The 25,381-nt window shown below is 40.8% G+C and overlaps 1 protein-coding gene across 8 annotated transcripts in view; it reads right to left on the reverse strand.

Moving 5' to 3' along the window:
• The window catches only part of MOBP (myelin associated oligodendrocyte basic protein), a 58,686-nt gene that overhangs the window by 23,673 nt on the left and 9,632 nt on the right, over window positions 1-25,381 (reverse strand). For 2 of the 8 annotated variants that reach the window (XM_017955569.2, XM_017955571.2), the window contains exons 2-4: window positions 24,236-24,318; window positions 2,684-2,893; window positions 2,120-2,425 (exon numbers count right to left, since the gene is read on the reverse strand). In XM_017955569.2, coding sequence (XP_017811058.2) covers window positions 2,120-2,425; window positions 2,684-2,889 — 512 coding nt within the window. In that variant the 5' untranslated portion in view covers window positions 2,890-2,893; window positions 24,236-24,318. Of the gene's footprint in view, window positions 1-2,075; window positions 2,426-2,679; window positions 2,894-5,446; window positions 5,513-24,235; window positions 24,319-25,381 lie in introns of those variants that run through there. The other 6 variants (XM_017955570.2, XM_017955574.2, XM_009201141.3 and 3 more) reach the window with 6 other exon arrangements.

Genomic DNA, 25,381 nt, shown 5'->3' on the forward strand with positions numbered 1-25,381 from the left:
TGCTTAAGAGCAAATATTTCCTATCAACCTGCCTCCCACTCCTTCGATTCAAAATAGTCAATCAGTATCAATAAAAGGAATAGACAATATGACGAAGAAGTGGCTCCAATATATTACCTGAAGACCTTTGGGAATCTAAGAAGGAAAAATGAATATCTCAAGTAGGACTCCGATAGTGCATAAGTGAAGTCATGGGACATTATGAATGAAGCCTTTCAGATCCTCTGTTCCCAGGTAAGGGACAATGGCTAAGAAGGTAATAACAGCCTGTGGAGGCACCTTCTCTGATATCCACTGAGATTAGTTAACTGAGGGAGTCAAAGCACGCCAGCACTGGGATACCTCCTGAATTTAGGTGAATACACTGAGCAAGGTTAGGTCCAGACAAATCTGTGAGTATGGTGAAGTTTGCTTTCATTGTCTTCTAACTCCTTTCCGTGTCCTGATCGAACTCTAGCCACCCAAAGCCACCACCATAGGTGACATGCCTTTTATACAACTAATTTCCTCTGTTTTATACATTTTCTAACTACTTCCATATATCAATACTTACCTCTCCTAGGACCCTTCTACTCATGCTCCTTAAGAGGGTCTCAGTTAATGACTAGGTAACCTGTCATACAACTTGCTGTTAAAGTTTTAGTGAGTAGTTACTTCCTTCACAAATTAAACTTGCCTAATCTTGTGCCTTTTTAATGCTTTCACTTTTGGTACCATAAATTTGTCACTTTCCACATTTCTTTACCTCACATCACAAATAATCTGGATTATTCATTTATGGGTTGTTTAGGTCAGCACTGATCATTGTGTAGTCTGTGTACTGTCTACATAACTGTACCTTGAGGGGAGGGGGTGGTGAATTCTTACTAAAAAGGCAGATGCCCAGGCCTTAGTGGTGACCCAAAAACCATATTCTCTAGGGGCATCTTTAACATTCTCCCCCATTGACTTTTCTTCCTCCTAAATCAGTAAACATCATGTGATACCTACACACAGTAGATGCTACAGAAGTGCTGGGTATCAGAATACAATTAACACCAACTTATAAACAGGTTCACTTCCAAATAATAAAAGCTTTAAAAAGTTGGCATGCTGATATACCTTCACAACAGTAAATAAATAAATAAATAAAAATAAATTTAAAAATTGGTCAGGCATGTGTGTGTTGGGGCAAGAATTTAGGGGGAAACTCTGTACCTTCCCCTTAATTTTGCTGTGAACCTAAAACTGCTTAAAAAAAGAAAGAAAAAGAAAAGAAAAAAAAAGAAAAGAAACAAAACAAAAAGAAAAGAAAGAAAGAAAGAAAAAAACCTAGCCTACTAAGATAGGGTAGGTGAACATGTTCATTCCTGGCCCTCTTTTTGTCTCTACATGACTCACCTTGCTTTTGCCGTCTACTCATCTTATCCTAATGTCCCTTGTAAAGCCCCAAACTCCTGTGGCAGAGCTAGTAACTCCCTGCTTATGGTTTTCATGGTCCCATGTACATGCATATTATGAAAACATTACGGCACTGATCCCTACACGATGACACCTATTCTTTTATATGGTCCTGGTGAATCTCAAATAACACAGCTTCCTCGCTGCCATATTCCCTTCCCCCAGCACATCAAATGGAACTTTACAAGTATACAATAGGATTTGTTGAGTAAGTGAATGAGTGAATGAATGAATGGTATTGCTACTGAGATTGACATGAGATGAAGTGTGTTGGGAGGATGGATGGGTCCAATGGATTACCCTCTCCTTTTACATATAAGGATATTGATTAGAGTTACCATTCCTTATCTCCCTGAGGCACAGCCATTCAGAAACTCATTTATTCAATCTGTTACCATGGTCTATAATCTCAATTGATAGATTAACAACTTCCAGTTCTATTAAACAAAGGAAGCAATGGCCACAGCCACCCAAAGTATGCACCAATAGCATCTAGGAGGAAACCAGAAGCCACACTAGGTATTTCAACCAGAGGGGATTTAATGGAGGGAGTTGATTACACAGGTTGGGTAATAAGGCTGAAAAGGGCCGTGGAGACAGCCCGGTGTTAGTCAACACAGGAAGCAGCTACTAACCTTAGGGCTGGGGAACAAAAGGGAAGAGATGGTGTTACCAGAACCTAGAAGCTTTGACGGGGGACCCCCCACGACTGGCGCCTGGCCCTCTGACGGGGCTGCTGCGCTGCTGTTGCTTGGACTTCTGAGGGGGACGCTGCTTGGCTGGCGGTGGTCGGACCTCTGGGCGGGGGCGTGGCTGACGCTCAGACCTCGGAGGGGACCGTGGCTGACGCTCAGACCTCGGAGGGGACCGTGGCTGACGCTCAGACCTCGGAGGGGACCGTGGCTTGGCTGGCGCTCTGACCACCGCGGGGGGCGCAGCTGGCTGTTTCTTGGGCTTCTGAGGGGACGTGGCACGGCGGCTGGTTCTGAGAGGGCCAAAAGAAGCTGGAGGCGGGAGCCAGGGCTCTCCTCGGCTGCTTAAGCGACGCTGGCAGTAGCTGGAAACAGGTAGGAAGGCCCTGCTCCCCCACCCACCTTCCAGTCTCCCTGGAGTGCCTTCCGGTGTCGGAGCCTAACCCGGAGCCGACTGGGGGGAAGAGTGGGGTGCGGAGCGGGAGGGGCGTGCCCGGAGCCGAGACCACGCGCTGTGCCCAGCCGTGCCGCGGGGCTGGGCGACCGCTCACCTGGTCTTTTGGCAGGCGCAGCAGATCCAGTCCTCCTCTTTCTTCTGGTAGAAGCAGCCGCTCTTACAGATGCTGTATTTCCGATCCACTATCTCCTTCTTGGAATTGAGGAAGGTGAACGGCGGGCAGCAGTGTATGCTGAAGTGCTCGGAGTACTTCTGGTTTTTGGAGAGTCTGGGACCCTCCTTGGCCGTTTTCTGACTCATCTCACTGGAAATCGCCGATGCAAGGAGACAGAAAGAGACATAAAAGCACATCAGGCAAGGGAGCCCTCTACTCAGGAAGCCCCCTGCTACTCCCATAGTCCAAGGTAACATTCAGGGTGGTCCTACAGAGCAAAACCCTGGAAGAGCAACTTTCCCCCAACTCCGTGGAAAGGAACTCTACTAAGAGTTCATTAATTTTCATTTGTGTATTTTTAAAAATCCTGTTTTCAAGGAGAGAAAGAAACACGGGCTCTTGTTTTCCTTATGTTTTAGAGACCCATGTAACATAGGAAAACATTTAAAACCAAACATATTCTTGACTAAATAATATTCTAGAGTTAGGAAAAGACTTTTCTCTAAAAAGCAAAAAAACAAAAAAAAAGTTTTTTATTATTATTTATTATTAAAACAATCATCATTCATGCAATAAAATAGTACACAACAAGGAAAAAGAACAAACTGCTGACCTGCTGACATACATCAACACATTTTGATCTCACAGACTTAATGTTGAACAAAAGAAGTCAGACACAAGAAAACAAGCTGTATGATTGATTTTATATGAGGTTCAAGAACGGGCAAAACTAATCGATGGTGCTAGAAATCAGAGCATAGTTATATTTGGAGAAGGTGGGTTCTGACTCAGAAGGTGCAACAGGGGAACTTGCTGGGGACTGAAAACATTCCTTTTAGGAATGTGACAAATGCAGAAATAGTCCTACCTAACACTACAAAACACCGAAGTCCACAGGGGACTTACGTGACTATCAAACAACAAGAATCAACATAGTTAATGGGCATAAACTGGATACCGAGAATGTCTCTGCTCTCAACAAACTCAGAGTCAGGTCGGAGACGCAGATGTGCAGTATGTAATTACAAAACAGTGTTATGGTGACCAATACAATTGTGTACAAAGGTAAAGGAAATCATGGGAAAAGGATGGATTCCTTGAAGACAGAACCTATAATCTGGGTTTTTAAGGATGAGTACAGAAAAAGAACTAAATAACATTGAGGGGATATTTTAATTTTTTCGTCTGTTGGTGTGGTTGTCTTCTGCTACAAATAGAAATGACAGCTGAGAAGCAGGTAGAATGCAGTTACAAATACATTGCTTTTGCATCTCTGTGATCATCCAAATTGTGTGTCACATCTGTTATGGATGTTAAAAATATTCTTTCCCAATATCTCACTTGTTTTTATCACGCAAAAATAATTAGTTTTATGTTTAAGTATCTTAGATCTTATCAAAGGTTTTATATTTTTCCCAGAAAGTTTTCCCCACTCCATCAGCTTTTAACATACTCATATGCCCCATTTTAAATGAAAATCCTCTCTGGATCCTGCTTCCATGTCTTTTTGCTTCCCTGTTACCCTCCTCTTTTGTATAGGCAAAGTTCTTGAACAGTTATTAATACTTTTCCCCTCCATCTTTGCATCTCCCCCTCACTCACTCATCAGTGTACCCACTGTGGCTCCTGGTCCTTTCCTCCCAAGGAAAAATGACTCTACATAGCTCCCCAGAGACCTCCATGGTGCTAAACCAGTTGTCTTCATATTTGGTCTCCATCTAAACTCTTTCCTTTCCTGTGATACCACATTATCTTAGATCTCCTCCTCTATCTCTAGTCTCTCCTTGTCTATTTCTCTTATAGGCTCATCTGCTTTTGCCAAACCTTTCATTTTTTTAACCCTAAACTTTTTTGGAGTTATTTAAGGTGTAATAAATACTAAATGATAAATGAAGTTAACTTTGCCCATTTAATTTAATATTTATTATACACTTTGGTTTTGTCTGGCACAGTGCTCAGTTCACATACTGGACACAAAGCTAAATCATGCTTAGTCCAGTCCTCAAGAAACTTATCCACCAGTGGGAGATACAGGCAAGTTTAAGTGATTAGAATGCACATAATGTGCTAATGGCCAGAAAAACCTCATTTACTGAGACCAAATAAGTACAAGTCACTGAGATGAGGAAGTGGGTAGATCAGATAAACATCCTGTTCACAATGAGCTCACATTGTAGGTAGAGGAATGTCCACAGACATCAATAAGTGTGATACAAGGCCAGCATGCTCTGGAACATGAGAATGTGCTGGCGCAATGGCATGAAAAGTCCACAGAAGAGAGGGCAATATGTTTGGCTAGAGAACAAGGTGAAACTTCATGGGCAGAGGCATTTCATCTGGCCAAAATAAAGGCTTGGGAATGACTGATACCTAAGCAGATACACAGTGAATTGCATTACCCCTGAGAGCCCTCATCCTATCTACACTGCAGACTTGGAAGACGTAATACAGCCAGGACACAGGCAGTGAGGCAGGTGAAATGTCTAACCTGTGTGACCAGGAACACAGTCATGCCCTCAGCTAATCAGAGGTCTAAGTAGATGAGAAGGAGGGAGATCATCTCATTGGTCTGAGATACCATGAGTTTAAAGAGCCAAGGGCATCCACAAAGAAACGGGCATTCCAAACTCAGGACCTAAAGCTCTCATCTTGAGAGCCCTTCACCTCATGGAAGGGGGCAAAACTTGGGCATGGATGCGATACCTGTGAACTCAGCGAGGAATCAGTCAAGGGAAGGCTTCCAGGAGGAGGAGTGGACCTGCCTTCAAGCTGTGGGAAGAAGGAGTAATGGATATTCAGAAAGGTAGGATGAGTAGCAGTCTCCTAGGAGAGAAATTGCTGAATTTTCAAAAGGAGATGATCAGATATATTCAAAGGAGCCCTTTATCCAGACAGGTATGTATAGACCAATGAGAAGCTGCAGCTGACTTCTAGGGTCAGATTCATTGCAAAGACCCTAAACGTCTGCCAAGCCCTTCCCCAAGTCCTACATAGGTCACTAAGTTCATCTAGAGTTTCTCCTTCCATGAGAAATAATGAAATGAAACACTTTAGGACTAACCTTCAGGAGTAATTTCTTCAGGTTCCCAGCACATAGAGACTGTTACTCAACTCTTCACAGGCAACTCAGACATTCCCAATTCCTCCGGCCTTCTAGGGCCACCTTTTCCAAACGGCTCAGGCACCCATCACAAATAACAGAAAATCTAGCTCTTATCCCAACTGTTTAAGAAATATGGGATAAGGAGATTTGAAGTCCCCTGTGACTCTGAATTCCTTCCGTAATTGAATTCTCAAATCCCACTCAGTGCTCCAGCTGATGTAACGCCTGGGTCACTGTATGCCCATTTGCACTCCCGCCCCGTCATTTCTTCCCCCCAGCACTTCCAGGGAAAATTTTTTCTTACTCCATGACAACTTCCCTCATTCCCTGTCTCCCCTGACCATGTCCGGCCGGGGACAGCATCACCTCCAGTTATCCATCAATGCATGGTCCTGAAGGAAAAAGTAATTCCCTTCCCTGGAAGAACCTCACCATTCCCAGCACAACCACCTGAAAATGCATCTAACTTTCAAAATAATATTTTCTCCCTCCTTTAGTAAAATGTTTATATTTTTGAAAAGACTGGTGGGCGGATCACGAGGTCAGCAGATTGAGACCATCCTGGCCAACGTGGTGAAACCCGGTCTCTACTAAAAATACAAAAATTAGCTAAGGGTGGTGGCACGTGCCTGTAATCCCAGCTACTTGGGCGGCTGAGACAGAAGAACCGCTTGAACCTGGGAGGCGGAAATTGCAGTGAGCCGAGGTCACGCCACTGCACTCCAGCCTGGGCGACAGAGCAAGACTCCATCTCCAAAACAACAACAACAACAACAAAAACTGGCCTCCTGTTTCCCCTGGTGGCAGAAATACAGCACTTAGTTGGGGTACCTGGTTAAGTGGTTCTATATACTGCCTCCTCAACTGTCGGCCCCACACCACCCTCCAATTTAAAAATGTTAAGCCCCACATGCTAAATGAGAGTCATCGTTTCCGAACACACCAGGATTGCTAGTAAATTCCTTGGAAATACAGGCTGTTAAATTAAGTTTAGCCTAAAGCCACATCCTTACATATTTTAAGTTCCGCCTACGGTTTATTTGTACATAGTAAACTGTAACCTAACTGGATGTGTACATTGTAACTGCGTCTTATACCAATCACAGAGTTTTGGTCAATCACAGACAGCCAACTGTGTTCAAATAAGGCAAATTCCAGCTGTAACCAGTCCAGCTGTTTCTGTACCTCACTTTCGGTTTCTATTTGTCACTTTCCTTTTTCTGTCCATTGATGTTTTCAGACTGTGTGGCGGCCCTGGAGTCCCTCTGAACCTAATCTGGTTCTGGGGACAGTCTGATCTGTGAATTGTTCTTTGCTGAATTAAACTCTGTTAAATTGAATTTGTTTTATTAAAGTTTTTCCTTTAATAAAGCAAATAACTAACAGCGAAGAAGTAACAATTTACTGAGCACCATTGTGTATGGTTGTTTTGCATACTTTATCTCATTTTATAATGTGGCGTTATTAACGAACTAAAGATGGAAAGTCTAACGAACACGACTAAATCCATAAGCCAGTAAGAGGCAGCAAGGGATTTGAATCCACATCTGTGTGACTCCAACATCCCGAGGACTTTAGCCAGGTCCAACACTGCTTTGTGCTTCCTATAGACTCAACCCTCCTCCCAAGGAATAGGATTCCAGGTGCTGGGCCCAGACTAGACTTCGGGGGACCAGAGATGGACCCAGGGGTGGGATAAGGCTCAAAGATCCATGGGTCTATGTCCTAGGGTGAGAAAGACTGAAAATTGGGGAAACAAATCACTCCAGAAGAGAAAGATAGAGAATGGAGTTTGGAGGCTTCACAACAGAAACCAGGACTTCTCGGCCAGAGCCAGAAGGGTCCCTGTCCAGGACTAGCAGTAAGCTTGGGATGGGCCCTGAGGGAAGTGTGACCCACAGGCACTTCTGCAGCTCCTCCCCTCCAGTCCATTAGTGGATTAAAAAATCTATATTCACTGCTGAAAGTTAGAAAACTCAGATAGATGAAAATAATATGCCCAGTGCGGTGGTTCATGTCTGTAATCCCAGTGCTTTGGGAGGCCAAGGCAGACAGATTACTTGAGGTCAGGAGTTCAAGACCTGCCTGGTCAACATGGTGAAACCCTGTCTCTACTAAAAATATAAAAATTAGCCAGGGCAGGTGCGGTGGCTGACGCCTGTAATCCCAACACTTCGGGAGACTAAGGTGGGCGAATCACCCGAGGTCGGGAGTTCGAGACCAGCTTGACCAACATGGAGAAACCCCGTCTCTACTAAAAATACAAAATGAGCTGGGCATGGTGGTGCATGCTTGTAATCCCAGCTACTTAAGAGGCTGAGGCAGCAGAATTGCTTGAACCCAGGAGGCGGAGGTTGTGGTGAGCCAAGATTGTACCATTGTACTCCAGCCCGAGCAACAAGAGTGAAACTCCATCTCAAAAAAAGAAAAAAAAAATGTAACCGGGCATGGTGGCAGGTGCTTGTAATCCCAGCTACTCAGGAGGCTGAGGCAGGAGAATCAATTGAACTCAGGAGGCAGAGTTTGCAGTGAGCCGACATCATGCCACTGCACTGCAGCCTGGGCAACACAGCGAGACTTTGTCTCAAAAAAAAGAATAAGAAAATAATACAAACTCATAAATTCTTACCCCATGGTTAGTCACTTGTAAAATATGTTAACTTTTTTTCTTTGAGAATATTTACATGTAAATATACAGTTAATAAAAAGTAGGACCACACCTTACATATTGTTCAAATTTATATTATTGAAAAAATCATTCACTTTTCAAGTTTATGCTATCTGTAGTGTTCTCTTACAGCTTTTTAAATTTGTAATAAATCTGTAATTATAATCTTCTCTATAGTTTATATTCTATATATCTTCTTTCTTTTTTTTTGAGTACTTTTGTCAGAAGTTATCTGCTTCATTTTTTTTTCAAAAGTAAGGAAGTGGTTTTCTTCTTTGTTCTTTTTTCCCCCAATTTATTCATTTCTGTATGCACTTTTTTTTTTTTTTTTTTTTTTGAGACAAGGTCTCACTCTGTAGCCCATTCTAGAGTGCAGTGGTGCAATCACAGCTCACTGCAGCCTCAACCACCTGGGCTCAAGTAATCCTCCTGCCTCAGCCTCTTGAGTAGCTGGGACTACAGGTGCGTGCCACTACACCCAGCTAATGTTTTGTTTTGTTTTGTTTTGGGTTTTTTTGCTGTAGAGATGGGACCTCCCTGGGCTCAAGTGATCCTCCCACCTCAGACTCCCAAAGTACTGGGATTACAGGCGTGAACCACTGCACCTGGCCTATAATTTCTTTTCTCCCATTTTCTTTATATTTGTGTTGTTGTTTTTTTTCTTATTGAGTCAAATGCTTCATATATGTACATTTATGGCTATAACCTTTTCCATTGTACAACTTTAGCTGCATACCACAAATATTAAAATAATTTTTAACCTTCATTTTAATTATGGATGAGTTCTTCTTCAATTCATCAGTTATTACAAAATCTATTGTAAAATTTCCAAATGTATGGAGCTATTTTTGTTACATTGGCTCCTAATTCTAAGGCAGTTAGAGAAAGCAGTCGCTATGACAATGACTCCAACAGTTGTTCATATTTGCTTTATGACCTTGTTCTACGTGTGCTTGCAAAGACTGTGCATTTCTGGAAACAATCTGGGATTGTCTAGTGAGGATAAAAATGTGCACACACTGTAGTCTGGCAGTTTACTCCTGGGTGCAGCAGTCATCTTGGACCACAGCTCAACCTCACAGGTGAAGCCACTTCCTGTGAGGTGGTGGAGCAAAAATACCAGAGGAGCCTGAATCCTGGAGGACTGTGGAGTTCGCTGTTTCTGGCCTGGACTCTTGAACTCTGAACACCTTTTACATAAGAAACAAACAAACTTCCACCTTGTATAAACCACTATTATTTCAGTTACACGTAACCAAATACATTCCTAATTGGTTACACTCAGTTTCCTGTAATAATAACACTTAACTCAGAGGGGCTTTGAAAATATGAAATAAAGTAAATAAAAAATTGAACCTAGCACTGTAACTAATGTAAATAACTTACTTATAAATTATATTTTCCTTTCACTAATGAGAATTCATTTAAATGACCTATCTAATCCTGCTGAATTTTTTAGACACACTCTATTTATCTCACTGTGTATCTCTGATGATACTTAAGCATTAATCACATATTTATTTACTTTAGTGGTTAAAAACAAATTATAAACACTGCATGACGTTTTCACAAAAGATACCACCTAATTGCAAGCAAAGGTAATTATGAGCTCTGGCAGGATGAAGAAAAAAAAACAAATTTGAAACTGTAAAATATAAACTTCTCCAGGTTTCCATATAACCTAAAACTAAAGAGGAGAGAAAAGTGAAGCAAGTATTCAAAGAAGGAGAAGAAAGTGAAGGGAAGGACCCAAAGAAAGGAGAACAAAAACCTCTGCACCATTTATTGAGCACCTATTATGTTCCATATGCTTTATATATAACATTTGTAATTCCCCAAAACAACCCTCCAGGTAGTTCCTACTATCCCCATTTTACAGATAAGAAAATTGAGGAAGGATTTAAGTGAAACCCCCAACATCATACAATAATAATTTTAAAATAGCAAACTCGTAATGGTTAATATGACTAGTAGACTGCCTAATATCCACTCTCCCCTTACTCAGTAATGAACCTTGATTTTGTTTGGCAGTGCTATATGCCTTGTTTAATCTATACAATTCCCCCATATGACCACATTCTAGTCAATGAAAAGTAGACAAAAAGTCTATGGGAAGATGACCTTTCTTCAATAACAAGGCTTTTTATTCAAGAAAGAACCCTCCTCTGGTAAGTGCATCCAGCCCAACCCAATCATTCCTAGCCCCCAAGAGACAGGATTATTTCAAGCCTTTGTAACTTGTCCCCTAGGGTTCCTTCCCCCGTCTTTTACCACTTAACAGTTGCACAACAAATGCCTCCATTGCCTTGAGGTTCGGCTCAAAGTCAAGACACTCCCTGAGAGCCTTTCCAGATCCGTCCCTTCCCCCAAGGAGTAATGATCATACCTCCTTCCTTTGTGTTCTGTGAATAATTCTAGGAAAGCATCTAGAAACTCTAGTGCTACCCTTACTGTTTCACTGTCTCCTTAAATTTTTTGTCCTTAACCCTGTTCAATGCCTGATTCAGAAGATGTTTGATTAAAAATGAGAGAATGAACAAAGGGTGTCTTTCACAACAGCTGCAGAGCCCTTAGCCACTTATTTCCTGTCCCCAGATGCTCTCTAGCAGTCCCGTGTTCCACTGGGGACTCTGCTCTGGTTCAGGCAAAAATGTCTGTTCAACAGAGGAAGGGACCTTTCTAACTAACTTTGAAAGTTCTAAAACTGGGCTCTTTATGGGAAAAAGAAAGATTTTGTGAACACACTGTATCTTTTTCTAATTCATGCAAATTAATTAGCTAACTTTAATCATTACATACACATTTCATTACACATCCTAACAGTGGCATTCAGCTCTATGTAACCACCAGTGTCATAGTATCTATAAACACAGCTTTGCCATTCCCTAAAAAGGCTGCAGGAAGAAATTAAAACCGTGAGTATAAAGTGGATTTTTTGCCCTTCTTCCCATCCTTCCTCCTTTCTTTTTATCATCTTTTCTGAAAAAAGCAATTGGGATGTGGCATAATCATGTCATGAAAGCCGCAGGTGACCCTTAGTTCTGGGCAGTCCTCTGGAAAGGAAAGAAAATGCAAGTGGTAAGTTGACATGCTGCAGCCCACATGCCCCTTCATATCTGCATGGCATCACAGGAAGTCAGACATGTAAATGGGTACAGAGTTTGCAGAATGAAAGGTAGATGCAGGTCAATATTTCGAAAGCAGAATAGTCTTCAATTATTTCACTAAGCTCCCTCAAAACCATGAGCAAGGGTCTGTTCTTCTCTTGGTATAAAGAATTCAACATGGGAAGAACAGAAGACATAAAGAACTCAACATGGGAAGAACAGGAGACAAGCTTTGACCTTGACTATGCACCCAGGACCTGAACCCTATGTGAGAATAACACACTGGCTTCAGATATCAAAACTCCAAAGGAAAATAATGATCAGTCTCCAGATCTATTATATGAATTAAGGAATAAGATATTTAATATATACTTAAGAAAGAAATTTCAGATTAATAAAGAAAGCAAGAAATTTCAAATTTATTCAAATCGAGATCGATTTTACAAAAAAAAAGCACAACTTTTTTTTATTTATCTGTAATTGTGGGATTGATGTGATATTACAAGCCCAACCCATGATGAATGCTGGCTGAGAAAGAAAGTGGAAGGGAGAGAGCAACCAAAACTCTAAGTTTATAGTGCCTTGGTCACTTCTAGCTGAAACCATCCCTTCCTACTTCGTAGTCAAAGTTCAGTTCCCTAACATGACTATTTCTCACCTCCCTCTCTTCTTTCTCAAGGTAGATAAGAGTATGAGAAAGCTGAGTATCTTCATGGCAATGAGAGAAGGGGTGACTGGTCTGGGTGGTGTCCTCTGCTGGGCCTTGCCAGGGGATGCCTCATCTGGTCTCATTCACCTTTTAACATGAATGACACACATTGCATACTCACCACTTGACCCAACCAAAGACACTGGTCATCAGGCTCCTGACTCAGTAGCCTCCTATTCTGGTCCAGCTGTCCTCTCAGCTCCTTCACATCTATTCTAGGAAATGTTTGTTTCCCATACATTATGAGTGGGGAACAGAGAGCGTTATTCTGAGTCACTGGCTTAGACAGCCTCCCAACAAAAGCTGTGCCGTCACTCATAGTCACGCTGGATGAGGCTGAGGGCAGCCTTTTCTAGAGGCTTGCAGTGCCCCCACTACACTATTCCTGTTGCAGTGTGTCACTGCCCCTCATACACACACAAAACAAATTTAAACATATCTGGATGATTCTACCACACCATACCACATCCCCCACCACGGTTTTGAGGTTTCATCTAAAAAAAAAGGAAACAAACGTCTGCCTCCTTAGCTTTCTCTCTCTCGCTTGCTTTCTCTCTCCTTTCCCACTCTTCTGTGGGCTAGAAAAACTCTTCTCTCTGCTTTCTCCTTCTCTCTGGCAAAGACTCGACCTCTAGCCTACTCTCTTTTCACCTCCAGGCACCAAATCTGAGGCTCAGCTTTCTTTGCAGAAAGGACATGCATTTTACACCATCGAGGAAACTCAGTGGTCTGAGTTGTCTGGTATGATTCGTGGTATGTGAGCTGCCAGACAATTTGAAAGTAACGATTACAAAAACCAAAAATGTATTGTTTTGCTATTTCCTAAATCATACCCATTGAAAAGCATAAGTTGTAAATAATAGCTAATAATAGTACTACTGATGGAGAGCTCACTGTGAATCAGGCACTCTTCCAAGCTCATGACATTTATTCATAGATTTAACCCTGGCAATAATCCTACGAGATAGATTACATTTATCCTTATTTTACAGATGAAGAAACTGAGGCCCAGAGAAGATAAGTAAATAAGATAAGCACAACTTATGATTGACCAGTGAGGTTAATTGTCTGTTACAATCCCTACCACTCTGTTCACACAGGGGAGATGGGGCCTCAGTGACATCATCAATTTGTCATTCACAGTCCAGAGGATGACATCACTGCGATATACCTAACACTAGAGAAAGGGTGAGGATAGTCATAATAAATTACCTATCCCAAGCCTCTTTCTTTGTTCCCACTTTAAAGAACAGAATGGAAAAGTGTTTCCTTCAATGACCTAAGAGTGTGCTCCACAAGACAAAGAATTCCCCCCATAAATTCACAAAGTAGAAGACACTTGAGCAAATAAGGTCATGTTCTTCCTAAGCCTTCCTTTTCCTTTTTCTCAGTTCCTTCCAGTACATGGCTGTAATTTCTCAAAACCCACACCATCACCCCATGTGCCTTCAAATGATTAGAAAACACTGTAAGGAAGAGGCCAGGCACAGTGACTCACACTTGTAATCCCAGCACTTTGGAAGGCTGAGGCGGGCAGATCACCCGAGGTCAGGTGTTCAAGAACAGCCTGGCCAACATGGTGAAACCCCATATTTACTAAAAGTACAAAAATTAGCCAAACATGGTGGTGCATGCCTGTAATCCCAGCTACTTGGGAGGTCGAGGCATGAGAATCGCTTGAGCCCAGGAGGTGAAGGTTGCAGTGAGCCAAGATCACGTCACTGCACTTCAGCCTGGGTGACAGAGTGAGACTCTGTCTCAAAAAAAAATGAAAAAATTGTAAGGAAGAGATGGAAGTAACTGGGAATTACAATTTTCATAACTGGTTTTAAGAACAAGATGAACTGTCTAACATTTAAAATACTGAATTTTTTCAAAGCATGAAGAATTAACTTTGAGTCTTAAAATATTTATCAATCTTCAATGAGTTTTTGTTAAAGCTTGCCTCCATTTCACAATTTAATTTAATATTTACTCTTTGAATATCAACGCCCTTGAGAGCAATAAAATGTTTTAACCTTTCATTCTGTGAAGAGAAACAAAATAAAATATATTTTCAGTAAGAATAATAATATGCACGAAAAATTGTAAGTGGAATTTTACTAACTGATGAGGACGGGGGGGATAGTAGGAAAATCCCAAACTTTATCTCTGCGTATTCCCCAGAAACAGGAGTGGTAACAAAATTACCAAAACAGAAAAAGTGAAGCCTTCACTATTCTTTATCTTTCCTAAAGTCAGCCTAGCTTATTAAAGAAGACAAGATGAGAGGGGAGATCTTGCACATTTGCAAAGTATGCAAATACAATGTAAGCAGTAAGGAGTTGATTGTTATTTAATTATTAATATTCTTATAATTAGCTAATTACAGAAATATTTTGTAGTCATTTGAAGACCAACTGAATATTAGAGATCCATTTTTAAAGGTGCTTATGAAGAGGTTGTATTGACAAAAGAAAATACTTCTATAATATCAACTGAAAGCAGCAGGAAGCTAGGTCATTAACTATATGGCAGAAACTTGGAGTGGCCAGCCATCCCAGCTGAAGCCAGTTAACTGTCAATGTGGTAGTCAGCTCGAAGGAACTTACAGCTCCCTCTGTTATCCTCAGTCACCTCCAGAGGTAGCACTCTCACCAGGGGCTGGGACAGGAGCCAGGGAGGGAACCATACACCCAGATCCTGCCTTGAATAGGTGAGATATATTAGTACACTGGAGAGCAATTCTTGGTGCTAATTTTAAGGCTGACAAGGACCCCCTGAACAGTAGGTAGGAGCTACTGAGACAATTTATTTATGATCACAATAGACACCACTGACAGGAAAGGCAGATGATATCAGTTTATATGTGCAAAGAATATATACATAAGATAACTGAAGGTAAAGGCAGCCATATACAATACTAACAGTCATCCATTTGAAGATTTATTGAGTACCTTTAAGTGCACATAGTGAACAAGACCAAGAAGGTCCCTATGCTCACAGAGCTTAGGGTACAGAGAAGAAGACATTAACAGATCATCTCTTATCCCATTAGTAGTATATCCAATGTATGACTGAAATGTGATTAGGGCTCTAAAAGGAAGGAACTGGGTGCTAGGAGACAATATAGAAATGAGACAAATTTAGATTAGAGGGCTAAGGAAGTATTTCTGAAGAAATGAAATTTAATTTGAGATCCAAAAGATAAGTGGTAGCCATCCATACATGAAGGAGAAAACAGTTACAGAGACAGACCTTGAGACTTGATGTCCTCAAGAAACCAGAAAACAGAGTGGCTGAAACAGAGTGAGGGAGGGGAACATTGAAGCTAGGGGCAAGGCATGATCAAGACCAGACAGGCCCTTGAAAGTGAGCTAAGGAATGGGAAGGATAGGAAGGTGTTGAAAGGTCTTGACTGAAGGAGATATATCTTCATATTTAGGTTCCATGAAGATCACTCAAGCTCCTTGCAATATAGATTAGAAGTAAGCAGGAGAAGAAACAGGAAAACCAGTGAGACATGACAGAGACTTTGACAAGGGCAGTGGCAGTGGAGGTTGATTTTAGAGGCAAAATTAATAGAACATAAGGACAAACTGGATGTGTGACTTGTTGTAAAGAATAAGGCAAGGATGATTGTCACACTTATGACTTAAGCAAATGCCCAATGAAGCAATTTACTGAGGTGGGGGAGACTGCAGGGGAAAAGATAAGGGTATAGTTTTAAACATTTATGTATTCAACAAATATTAATTTAGTACCTACTATGTTCCACACGGGTTAAGCCTGAGATGCTTCTAAAGGTCTAAGTGCTGATCGTGCCACCTAACAGACTAGTCTGGGATAGGTCAGAGTACAGCATAAGCAAGAAACCAAACCTAACAGTGAACAGGACAAGCAGACAGACTGAATGTCAGCAAGGAAGCACAGACATCCAGGATGTCTCCAAGATAAATTAGGTAGACAGTCAATCATTTTTCTAAGGTGGGGGAATGGTTTAGGGATGGGGAAGAAAGAATCAAGAGTTCAATCTTAGACATGTTCAGTGTGAGATACTTCTGAAACCTCCAAGTGTCTGTAGAAGGGAATGATTGGTCATGCGGATTGAGAAATCTCAAGAGAGAAGGGCAGAAATGAATTGAACTGTGTTTGACATAAAAATGAGATTTACAGCCAAAGGAACATAGGAGAACACCCAGGGAGAGAGGGAGTATGGAAAAAAATAACTGAAAAATATTTTATTTACAATGGCAACAAGAATCCTGAAGTACCTAGAAATAAATCAAAGACTAAAATGTACGGATTGTTTTGACCAAAAATTTCAAAACTTCAGTGAAAGTATAAAAGAATGCATGAATAAATAGAAGGAAAAATTGTCCATAGATAGAAAAAAATCTTTATCATAAAGATGTAAACATTTCCAAAGTGAGTTCATAACTTCATGCATTTCTTACTAAAATCACCAAAGGTCTTTTGTGGTATATGATGATCTGATTTGATGGAAGGGCAAAGGAAAATCAAAGGACTAAGAAAATTCTGGGGCCGGGCGCTGTGGCTCATGCCTGTAATCCCAGTACTTCGGGAGGCCAAGGCAGGCAGATCATGAGGTCAGGAGATCAAGACCATCCTGGCTAACACGGTGAAACCCTGTCTCTACTAAAAATACAAAAAATTAGCCAGACGTGGTGGCGGGCACCTGTAGTCCCAGCTACTTGGGAGGCTAAGGCAGGAGAATGGCATGAACCCGGGAGGCCAGGCTTGCAGTGAGCAGAGATCACGCCACTGCACTCCAGCCTGGGTGACAGAGCAAGACTCTGTCTCAAAAAAAAAGGAAAAAAGAAAAAGAAAATTCTGAAAAGAATGACAGGACTTTTCATACCAGATATCCAAACACATTACTAAGCAATAGTAATTAAAATAGTGTGCCATTGCCCAGAAACAGACAAGTGGAACAGTTCTATTCAAAAATAGAACTCAGAAACACATCCATATTAACAAAAGAACTTGATATATGATAGGAATATTATTATAAATTGGTAGGGGGCAGATGGATTCTTCAACAAATAATGTTGATAAAATTAACTTGCAAGGAGAAGTGATTACATCACAATTAAAAACTACTGGCTGGGCATGGTAGCTCATGCTTGTAATCCCAGTATTTTGGGAGGCTGAGGCAGAATCATTTGAGGCCAGGCTGGAGTTTGAGACAAGCCTGGGCAACATAGCAAGACTATCCTTACATTTTTTTTTTAATTAGCTTGGCATGATATCACATGCCTGTAGTCCCAGCTACTCAGAAGGCTGAGGTGAAAGGATCTCTTGAGCCTGGGAGATGGCGGTAGCAGTGAGCTATGATCACAACACGGCACTCTAGCCAGGGCAGCAAAGCCAGACCCTGTCTCTAAAAACAGAAGTTAAAAAACAAATAAAAGCTACTGTACATCAAAAGACACAATAAACATAGTCAAAAGTTAAGGAACACTGGGAGAACGCAACACACATAATATACAAATAATTCCTACCCAGAATATTTAAAGAACTCTTACAAATCATTAAGAAAAAGCAACCCAAAAGAAAATTGGGCAAATCATATGAAAAGGCAATTTACACAGGAGGAAGTCACGGATGACCCATAAGCAAATAAAAATTCATTCAAACTCATCAATTATCAAAAAGACAGAGATTATAACAATTGATACCATTCTACAAGAATCAAGAAGATGGGTAAAAGTTAAATAGCCTGACATCAAGTGAAGAGAGTCCGTAGACAAACAGGAACCCACACACACAGTTGGGGAAGAGCCCCTAAGTGGCTGGAAGTATAGTATGTACTTTCATACTATACCCTACACATACACTACACATATGTATAGTAGCATGGATCACAACAGAGGGAGTATTTTTATTTATTTTATTTTATTTAATAGAGTCAGGAAATGGATGGACTACCCTAAAAAAAGACAAGAAGAAATTAGAACAAATGACCTAGAAAAAAAATTACAATAGCAAACACGTGGAATGAGATACAAACCAGGCACTGTTCAAGGGCTTTACGTATTTAACTTATTTCATCCTCATAACCTCATAATAGCCCCGTTTTGCAAATGAGAGATTCAGAGAAGTCAGATAACTCAACCAAGATCACAGAGCTAGTAAATGGAGTCCCAGGACCCCAACAAAGGTAAACTAGAATGTGTGCCTAACCCTGACACTATGCTCCTTCTAACACAGCAAACTTGAACAGGAGGAAAGCAAATCATACAGACTATTTTATAGACTAAAAGGATTATTTTACACAGCTGAGGTTACAAGTTAAAAGACCAGTGCTGGTATAGAAGAAAATATTCCAACATATAAACGTATAAAGTTTTAGTAACCAGGATGTTTACATTAAAAACAAACTGTAAATTTAAAAGAAAAGTAAACAAATGGAGAAATAATAGAAAATGAGGTATCTTTTATAGCTAGCAATCATATTACAAATATTCTTAACTATGTAGTACTCAGAGAAAGGCAAAGGACAGTAAGGAAGCATCGTTTGTGTCCATCCTGATTGGTCCTCAAAAACAGGGGAAATGACGTCAGGTAGGGGGGTAGGGAGAAGCAGCGAATCAGAGGCACTGGCGAGGGAGGTGGGTCCATTCAACCACCACTGACTGGATTGGCACTTGGTGAGAGGAACGCCCACAGGCCGGTGAGCCCCGGGCTGTCAGAAAGAACCCACGACTTCCTGCAAGTGAGGAGTGCACACGGGTGCTTCTACAAGGGCTATTTTGGAATAATAACTGGGGGTCCAAAGATTCCACTTCTGGTCCAGGTTTTCACATATGCCTTTCAAAAACTTTCATAGCCTTCCAAAAACTGCTCAGCCCCAACTCCTTAGCTGTGATAAAAATTATCCATGTTTCCTGAAGAGTAATTTCATTCCACATTCACCCTTAGAGACCTTTAGTAGTCTCTAAAACCTTGCTAATCCTCTCAGACCAGAGGCTGAGCCTTTTTCTCTGAGTGTAGATTCACACACTAAAAAACAATGGCTTCTGTGTTCGTCAGTCCACAGCAGCAAAAACACAAAAATGTAGGACCCAAAGGTTAGCTGTAACTACCACATGCTGTCTCTAAAGATGTCATTATCTGTCTGTCCTTGTTTATCCATTTGTCTCCGTGACAACGATTATGTTTACAAATTAGTACAATAAATGCTGAACAGTAGATTGTTGGTGACAAACCAGTGCCCGGTAATGGAAAATTTCATAAACTTATTTATTTGGAATCTGGGTGCTTTTCCACAGAAAGCAGCAAGATGTCAAAATCTAATACTGATGTGGGGACCTGCTAAGACTATGAAAAAATGAAAACATCAGAGAGTCCTAATTATTTTGAAGGCCCATGTGGGGACACAAAACAAAGCCATGTTAAATGCCCTCATTGTTTTGCTTTGTTTTAGGCAACAAGGACCAACTAATGTGGTCCAAGAACCACACTGCCCACCTGCAACTATCTCATAAAGTTGTGCAAAAGTCCCTTCTGATGAACAAACTCTACCTGCTTCCAGCTATTCTAAGGGAAAGGAAACGGTGTGACCTAAGGTTGTTATCTTTAGCACACAGATAATTTATTTAGCAACATTTCAGGAGTAAAACCTTCACTTATTATAGTGGGGCCAGATAAACATTCAAGAAGTGCAGTAGTTTTCTGAATGTTACGTAAATAACATGATACCCTTCAGTTTCTTGTATCTAAAATTATACAATACATGGTTTTAGCTTATGAACACTCAAATTTAGCCTGAAATTGTATGTGGATGAATATTCCACAGGCTGAGGGGACAGGCGGGCCCAGCTGGTCTCTCCGTTTCTTTGCTGGCCAGCCCTGACTCTAGACTCACTTTTCCCTTATCTATCCACCAAGTTGCCACAGAGATGACGTGAAATTGATTATATCTGTCCCTACTCAAAAACTTTAAGGGTCCCCTCAGTTACAGAACCAAGTACTTGTTTCTCAATTAATATGCCACATAGACCCCTCATGGCTTGGTCTCTGTCCTTCACCTCCCACACCATTTCTTGCTGGTACAGGCCAGAAGCATTATCCTGTGATTAGAAGATGGACCTTTCCCTGGAATGCCTTTTCCCCATCATGCTTGTGTGGTAAATACCTATTCATCCTTAACAACCCAGCTGAGGTCTTACCTCATCAGGATTTGATCCCCCAAAAAGATCTGTCCCTCTCTGGGCCATCTTTATAACTTGTACATACTTCTATTTGTGGATTATGTTATAACAATGTGGCTATATGTCTGTGACCTCAGCATGAGCTCTTTGAGGACAGAGTTTCTGTCTGAATCCTCAGCGTTCTGTTTCACCATCCGCTCAATGAATGAACGTTGAAACTGATTGGATTGAAAGTGTCTTAAAAATCCCCAGGTGTTTCTGTCCCCTGGGATGTTATGTAGGACTTGGGCTGCTTTTGTCAGGTTCCCAGCAAGGGTAGTTTAAAAATTAAGGTTTTGGCATAAAATTGTCTCTCCATAGAAAGCATCCTAATTTCAAAGTGCACTAGGTTTTACAATTATCTGCCTTTCTTAATCCAGTGTTTGTGGTGTAAGAAATAAAGAAATAAGGATGGTTTGTTTCTCCTATGAAAATGATAGGATTTTGAATGTATACATATGTAGGTAAAACAAATCGTCTTATAATTCTTTCTTGAATGATGGGGAAGACAACCAATCTCCCAAGTTGTATTGCTTTATAGAAAAACCTAAATGATCTATGGTCACAGCAGGGGACTTAAGAAGAGAACTCAGATTATCTGATGGGTTAAATTATCGCTCCACCTACAACTAGTGAATGGTGATAGCTACTAAGCTGCCTTGGGTTTTCCAGGGGTTCCATTCTTTGAGAGACAAAGAAGAGGCCAAGCTAGAGACACAAGCTGAAATAAGCACTAGGTTGCTGACCACCCTATTCCCAAATTTTGTGTTCAAGACCATCATCTGAATCACGCAATAGCAATTACACTGGTAGACTTCCTTGGCTGAATGAAATGCCACTTATCTCTGTTCCATTTTGCAATCTCTATGCCTCCATCTTTATACTTACCATGTTATATTAAAATCATTCATTCCTTCAAAAAAGCAGTCACTGAGCACATATGATAAGGCAAACATAATGTTAGCCCCTGACAATATGAAAATGAACAAAGACCCTGACCTCAGGAGTGCACATTCTAGCAAGGAGGACACACGTTAAACAAGTACCATCTTCAGAAGTAGTTGTTTAATTAGATTTGTGACTAGTGCCTTGAAGGAAAAATACAGTTGGCAATGAGTCTATATAGATAAGGATCTTAACTAGGATAAGAGGTCAGGGAAGGCTTCTTGGAGGGTAGGAGCTGAAGAGTGAGTCAATGTTATTGCAGCAGAGGGAGGAGTAAGCCTAGAGTGTTTGGGACAGAAGGCTCTGAGTTGGGGTTGAGGAGGTACATTTGAGGACTTAGAACAAGACCAGTGCGGCTATAACAATGTATGTAAGAAGGAGAGTGGAGCAGGATGGGCTGGAGAGGAAATCAGAGGCTGAGTTGTGAACTGACATGCTTTGTAGGTCAAAAAATACTAGAAGGGAGGGAAATCTTTAATATACTGAAGGATATTAAAGTAGAAATATGTCATAATCAGAGGTGCATTTTTGTAAGCTTACTTCCATAGCTTTGAGGAAAATAGTTTTTGTGGGCAAAGCCCATTCCAGGAGGCCATGTGACTAATGATGGTGGTGACAAAATATTCCAAGAGTAGAATTAACAAGACTTGGTAATTCGTTGCACATAAGAAGCGGTAATGAGAAGGAGTCAACGGTATATCCAAGGTATGTCGTTTGAGCAATTAGATAGGTGTTGGAAGTATCTACTGTAGAAAAAGAAGGTTTGGGGAAAAAACAGAAGCATGAGTTCACTTTTAATGCATTCAAGTAGAGGTGTTTGAAGGCTTCTAGATGAAGATGTCATGTGAATAGTTCAGAAGAGAAGTTGGCTAGAGATAGAATTTGAAAGTTGTTGGAGTATGGGTAGCAATTGAAGCCACGATAGTGGATGGGATTGCCTTGGTGACTGAATGAGAGAGGTAGAAGAGAAACTAGGAGCATGTGACATCATGGGAATCAAAGGGAAAAAGTATTTCAATAGAAGAAATGGTCCACTTTGTAGAATGACTCTGAAAGGTGGCGTGATATGAGGACAACAAGAGTACATTTGATTAAGTAGTATGAAAATTATTGGTGACTTTAGCAAGAGTTGATTCCATGGAGTTGTTGAAACAGAAGTTGAATTTGAGGATTTATGGAGGGAATAGTGACTAAAGATAGAAAGAGAAACTATGGGCAACCCAGCCCAGAAATTTGAGAACAGTGGGAGAGACTGGTAGTAGCCAGAGAAGCATGTGGTTTGCAAAGGGTCCTTTGTGGGGACAGAGGGAGATGTTTCGCTGGTTTGTTGAGTTGCTTGTAGTAATGAGATAAATTGGAGCATGCATAAGTGCTAATGGGAAGTAGAGAGGAAGAAATAGAAATAATATCAGAAAGAAAGGAAATAATTAATATTCTTGAGAAAAACCTGAGGAGCTAGAGTGCAGACCACATGCAAAATCGTTGGCCTTTGTTAAAAGTGAGAAGACTTTTGACCGTATGAAGTCTCCATCTAATAGTTTCCATTTTTCCAGTGAAATGGAAAAATGCTGAGAAAAACAGAGTTGGAGGCTTGAGAGGAATAGAATGGGTTTAAGAGAGATTTTGTAGAAATTAAACTGGCCAGTTTTGAGAGTCTAGTTGAGGTCACTGACCATTAATTTGCAGAAATACAAATCTGCTTCACTCTGTTATTCTTTAGTTTTTCTTAGCAGCCTGGGTGTAGACATAGAGGAGATGGATAGGTTCATCCCGGGTGGAATTCGCCAGACAATTTGCAAGAGAAAAATTGAAGTAATGGATCTTAGAATCTATCAGTAATGTGAAGAAAATAGAAGGTAGAAAAAGGTGATAGATGAATGGATAGGTAAATGAATGGGAGGTGAAAGGGCAAGTCAACTAGAAGCACCTAGTGAAAGAAGACTTGTAATGGGATATGTATAACAAATGAAAAGAAAGGAAGATGGTGAATGAGATGCTAGATGTTTGCACTGTTTGGTTGATGGAGTAGTTTCAGGTATTGACAATGGTCACACAATGACAATAGATGGATGAGCAGAGTGGATAATTCACTGGAGTGGTGAATAGTTCATTCAAGTAAATAGTAAAGTCACCTAAGTGGAGAGGGAGTGGGCAGCCCAGTGAAAAACCATCAGCAAAGGAGGAGGTGCGACTTGGAGGCCCAGCGAAGTCTGGCAGGAATGCAGCACAAGCTTCAAAATGCAGAGATTTAACTAGAGGGTGAAGGCATGGTAGCCTAAAAGTGGCAATGGGGAGGACACTGACCACACTCTCAAACCTGGAGCTACCTGGAGTGTAAAGTGGCCGCCATTTGAAAGGCTAACACATAAAGCCTTGTTCTCAGAGAACAGGCTAGATTCAGTTAACACAAAAAGATGGAAGGACTCTCCTGCAGAGAGTTTGGGAATATAAAGGGAGGAAGTCTGTTTATCAGAGAATGGCTGTTCCACTGTGCATGATATGTGGGTTTGTCAAGTACAGACACACGGTGACTTGGGCCATAGACCCTCTGGGGTAGATAAATTTTTTTATATATATTTCTGCTCCCAGAACCTAGAATAGGGTGAGCCACCTGGACATACTAAAGAAGTGTTTAACTCTTACTGAAAATTTGATTGCTCATTCTTTTGCTGATTCTGCATTCTACTGTGACATTCTGAATACCAGTCATCATTACACAAAAATTTAGATGCAGATCCAAAAAGCTATAAGCGATTCATTTGTACCTGTATTTTCATCTGTACACATCTGCTGATTGGATCTCTGTTATGAGCTTGTCTTGGTATCATTTGCTTCTTTTTTTTTTTTCCTGAAAGTGAAGCAGTAGAATATGCTCTGGTTAATACAGTGTTTTGGTTACTCAGGTTGCAGGTAATTCAAGTGTGTTATACATGGAGCTTCACTCTCACAATCCTAGGGAGCATTATGACGTTTGATCTACATGCCATCTGACAGCTGAGGGATGGAGGAAAGATATAGTCACAAAATCACATGTGAACTTTTAATAACCACCTTAACATTATACAGAAAGAAAAATGCTATATGTCCAGTTAATTCACTGTCATTATATAGAAAATCTGTAGTTCTTTTTTCATTTCTCCTAGTAAATTTGAGCTTTACAAGCCTAATTTTTGCTTATAAACTTGATAAGTGAAATTCCAGAGTCTGGGTCTAAACACACAAATCTTCGCAATCAAATAAATCATCCCAAGAAAGGAGCTTAAGGAATATCCTCCTCCTTTTCTATGGCTCTCAAAGAAGAGATGTGTTCTTTGTGCTGTAAATTACAGGAAAAAAAATCCAATTTGATAAAGCATTAAATTGAGAACTTCCAGAGGATATTAATATTGTTTTCCTATGAAATATGGAAGTTTACATGACTATTCATAACCTTTGGTCCCATTCCTTATTAATATATATCAGATCTTGGAAGGGCTATTTGAAAGAAAAAAAAAGGTCTTATAAGATTATAAAGATTCTAGAAACAAAAATAGCCTCCAAAAGAACCCTGTAATTCTGATTGGTTCTCTTAGTTGATCATTTTTATTCTAGTAATAAGGATGTAATTGAAAACTTTGTGTAACGAACTATAGAAATCCTTGTAAGAGTTTGAAGTGAAATCAGATAAGGATCACTAGCATGTTTCTTTTCTCCCCTCTGCCTGACAGAATAATTGAAATCCTATGAGTCTACAAGCTTCTTATTTAGAAAAATGATCAGGGCCGTGCACGGTGGCTCACGCCTGTAATCCCAGCACTTTGGGAGGCCGAGGCAGGTGGATCATGAGGTCAGGAGTTTGAGACCAGTTGGCTAAGATGGTGAAACCCCGTCTCTACTAAAATACAAAAATTAGTCAGGCGCAGTGGCAGGCG

This window comes from Papio anubis, chromosome 2, assembly GCF_008728515.1.
Source record: "Papio anubis isolate 15944 chromosome 2, Panubis1.0, whole genome shotgun sequence".
NCBI lineage: Eukaryota > Metazoa > Chordata > Mammalia > Primates > Cercopithecidae > Papio > Papio anubis.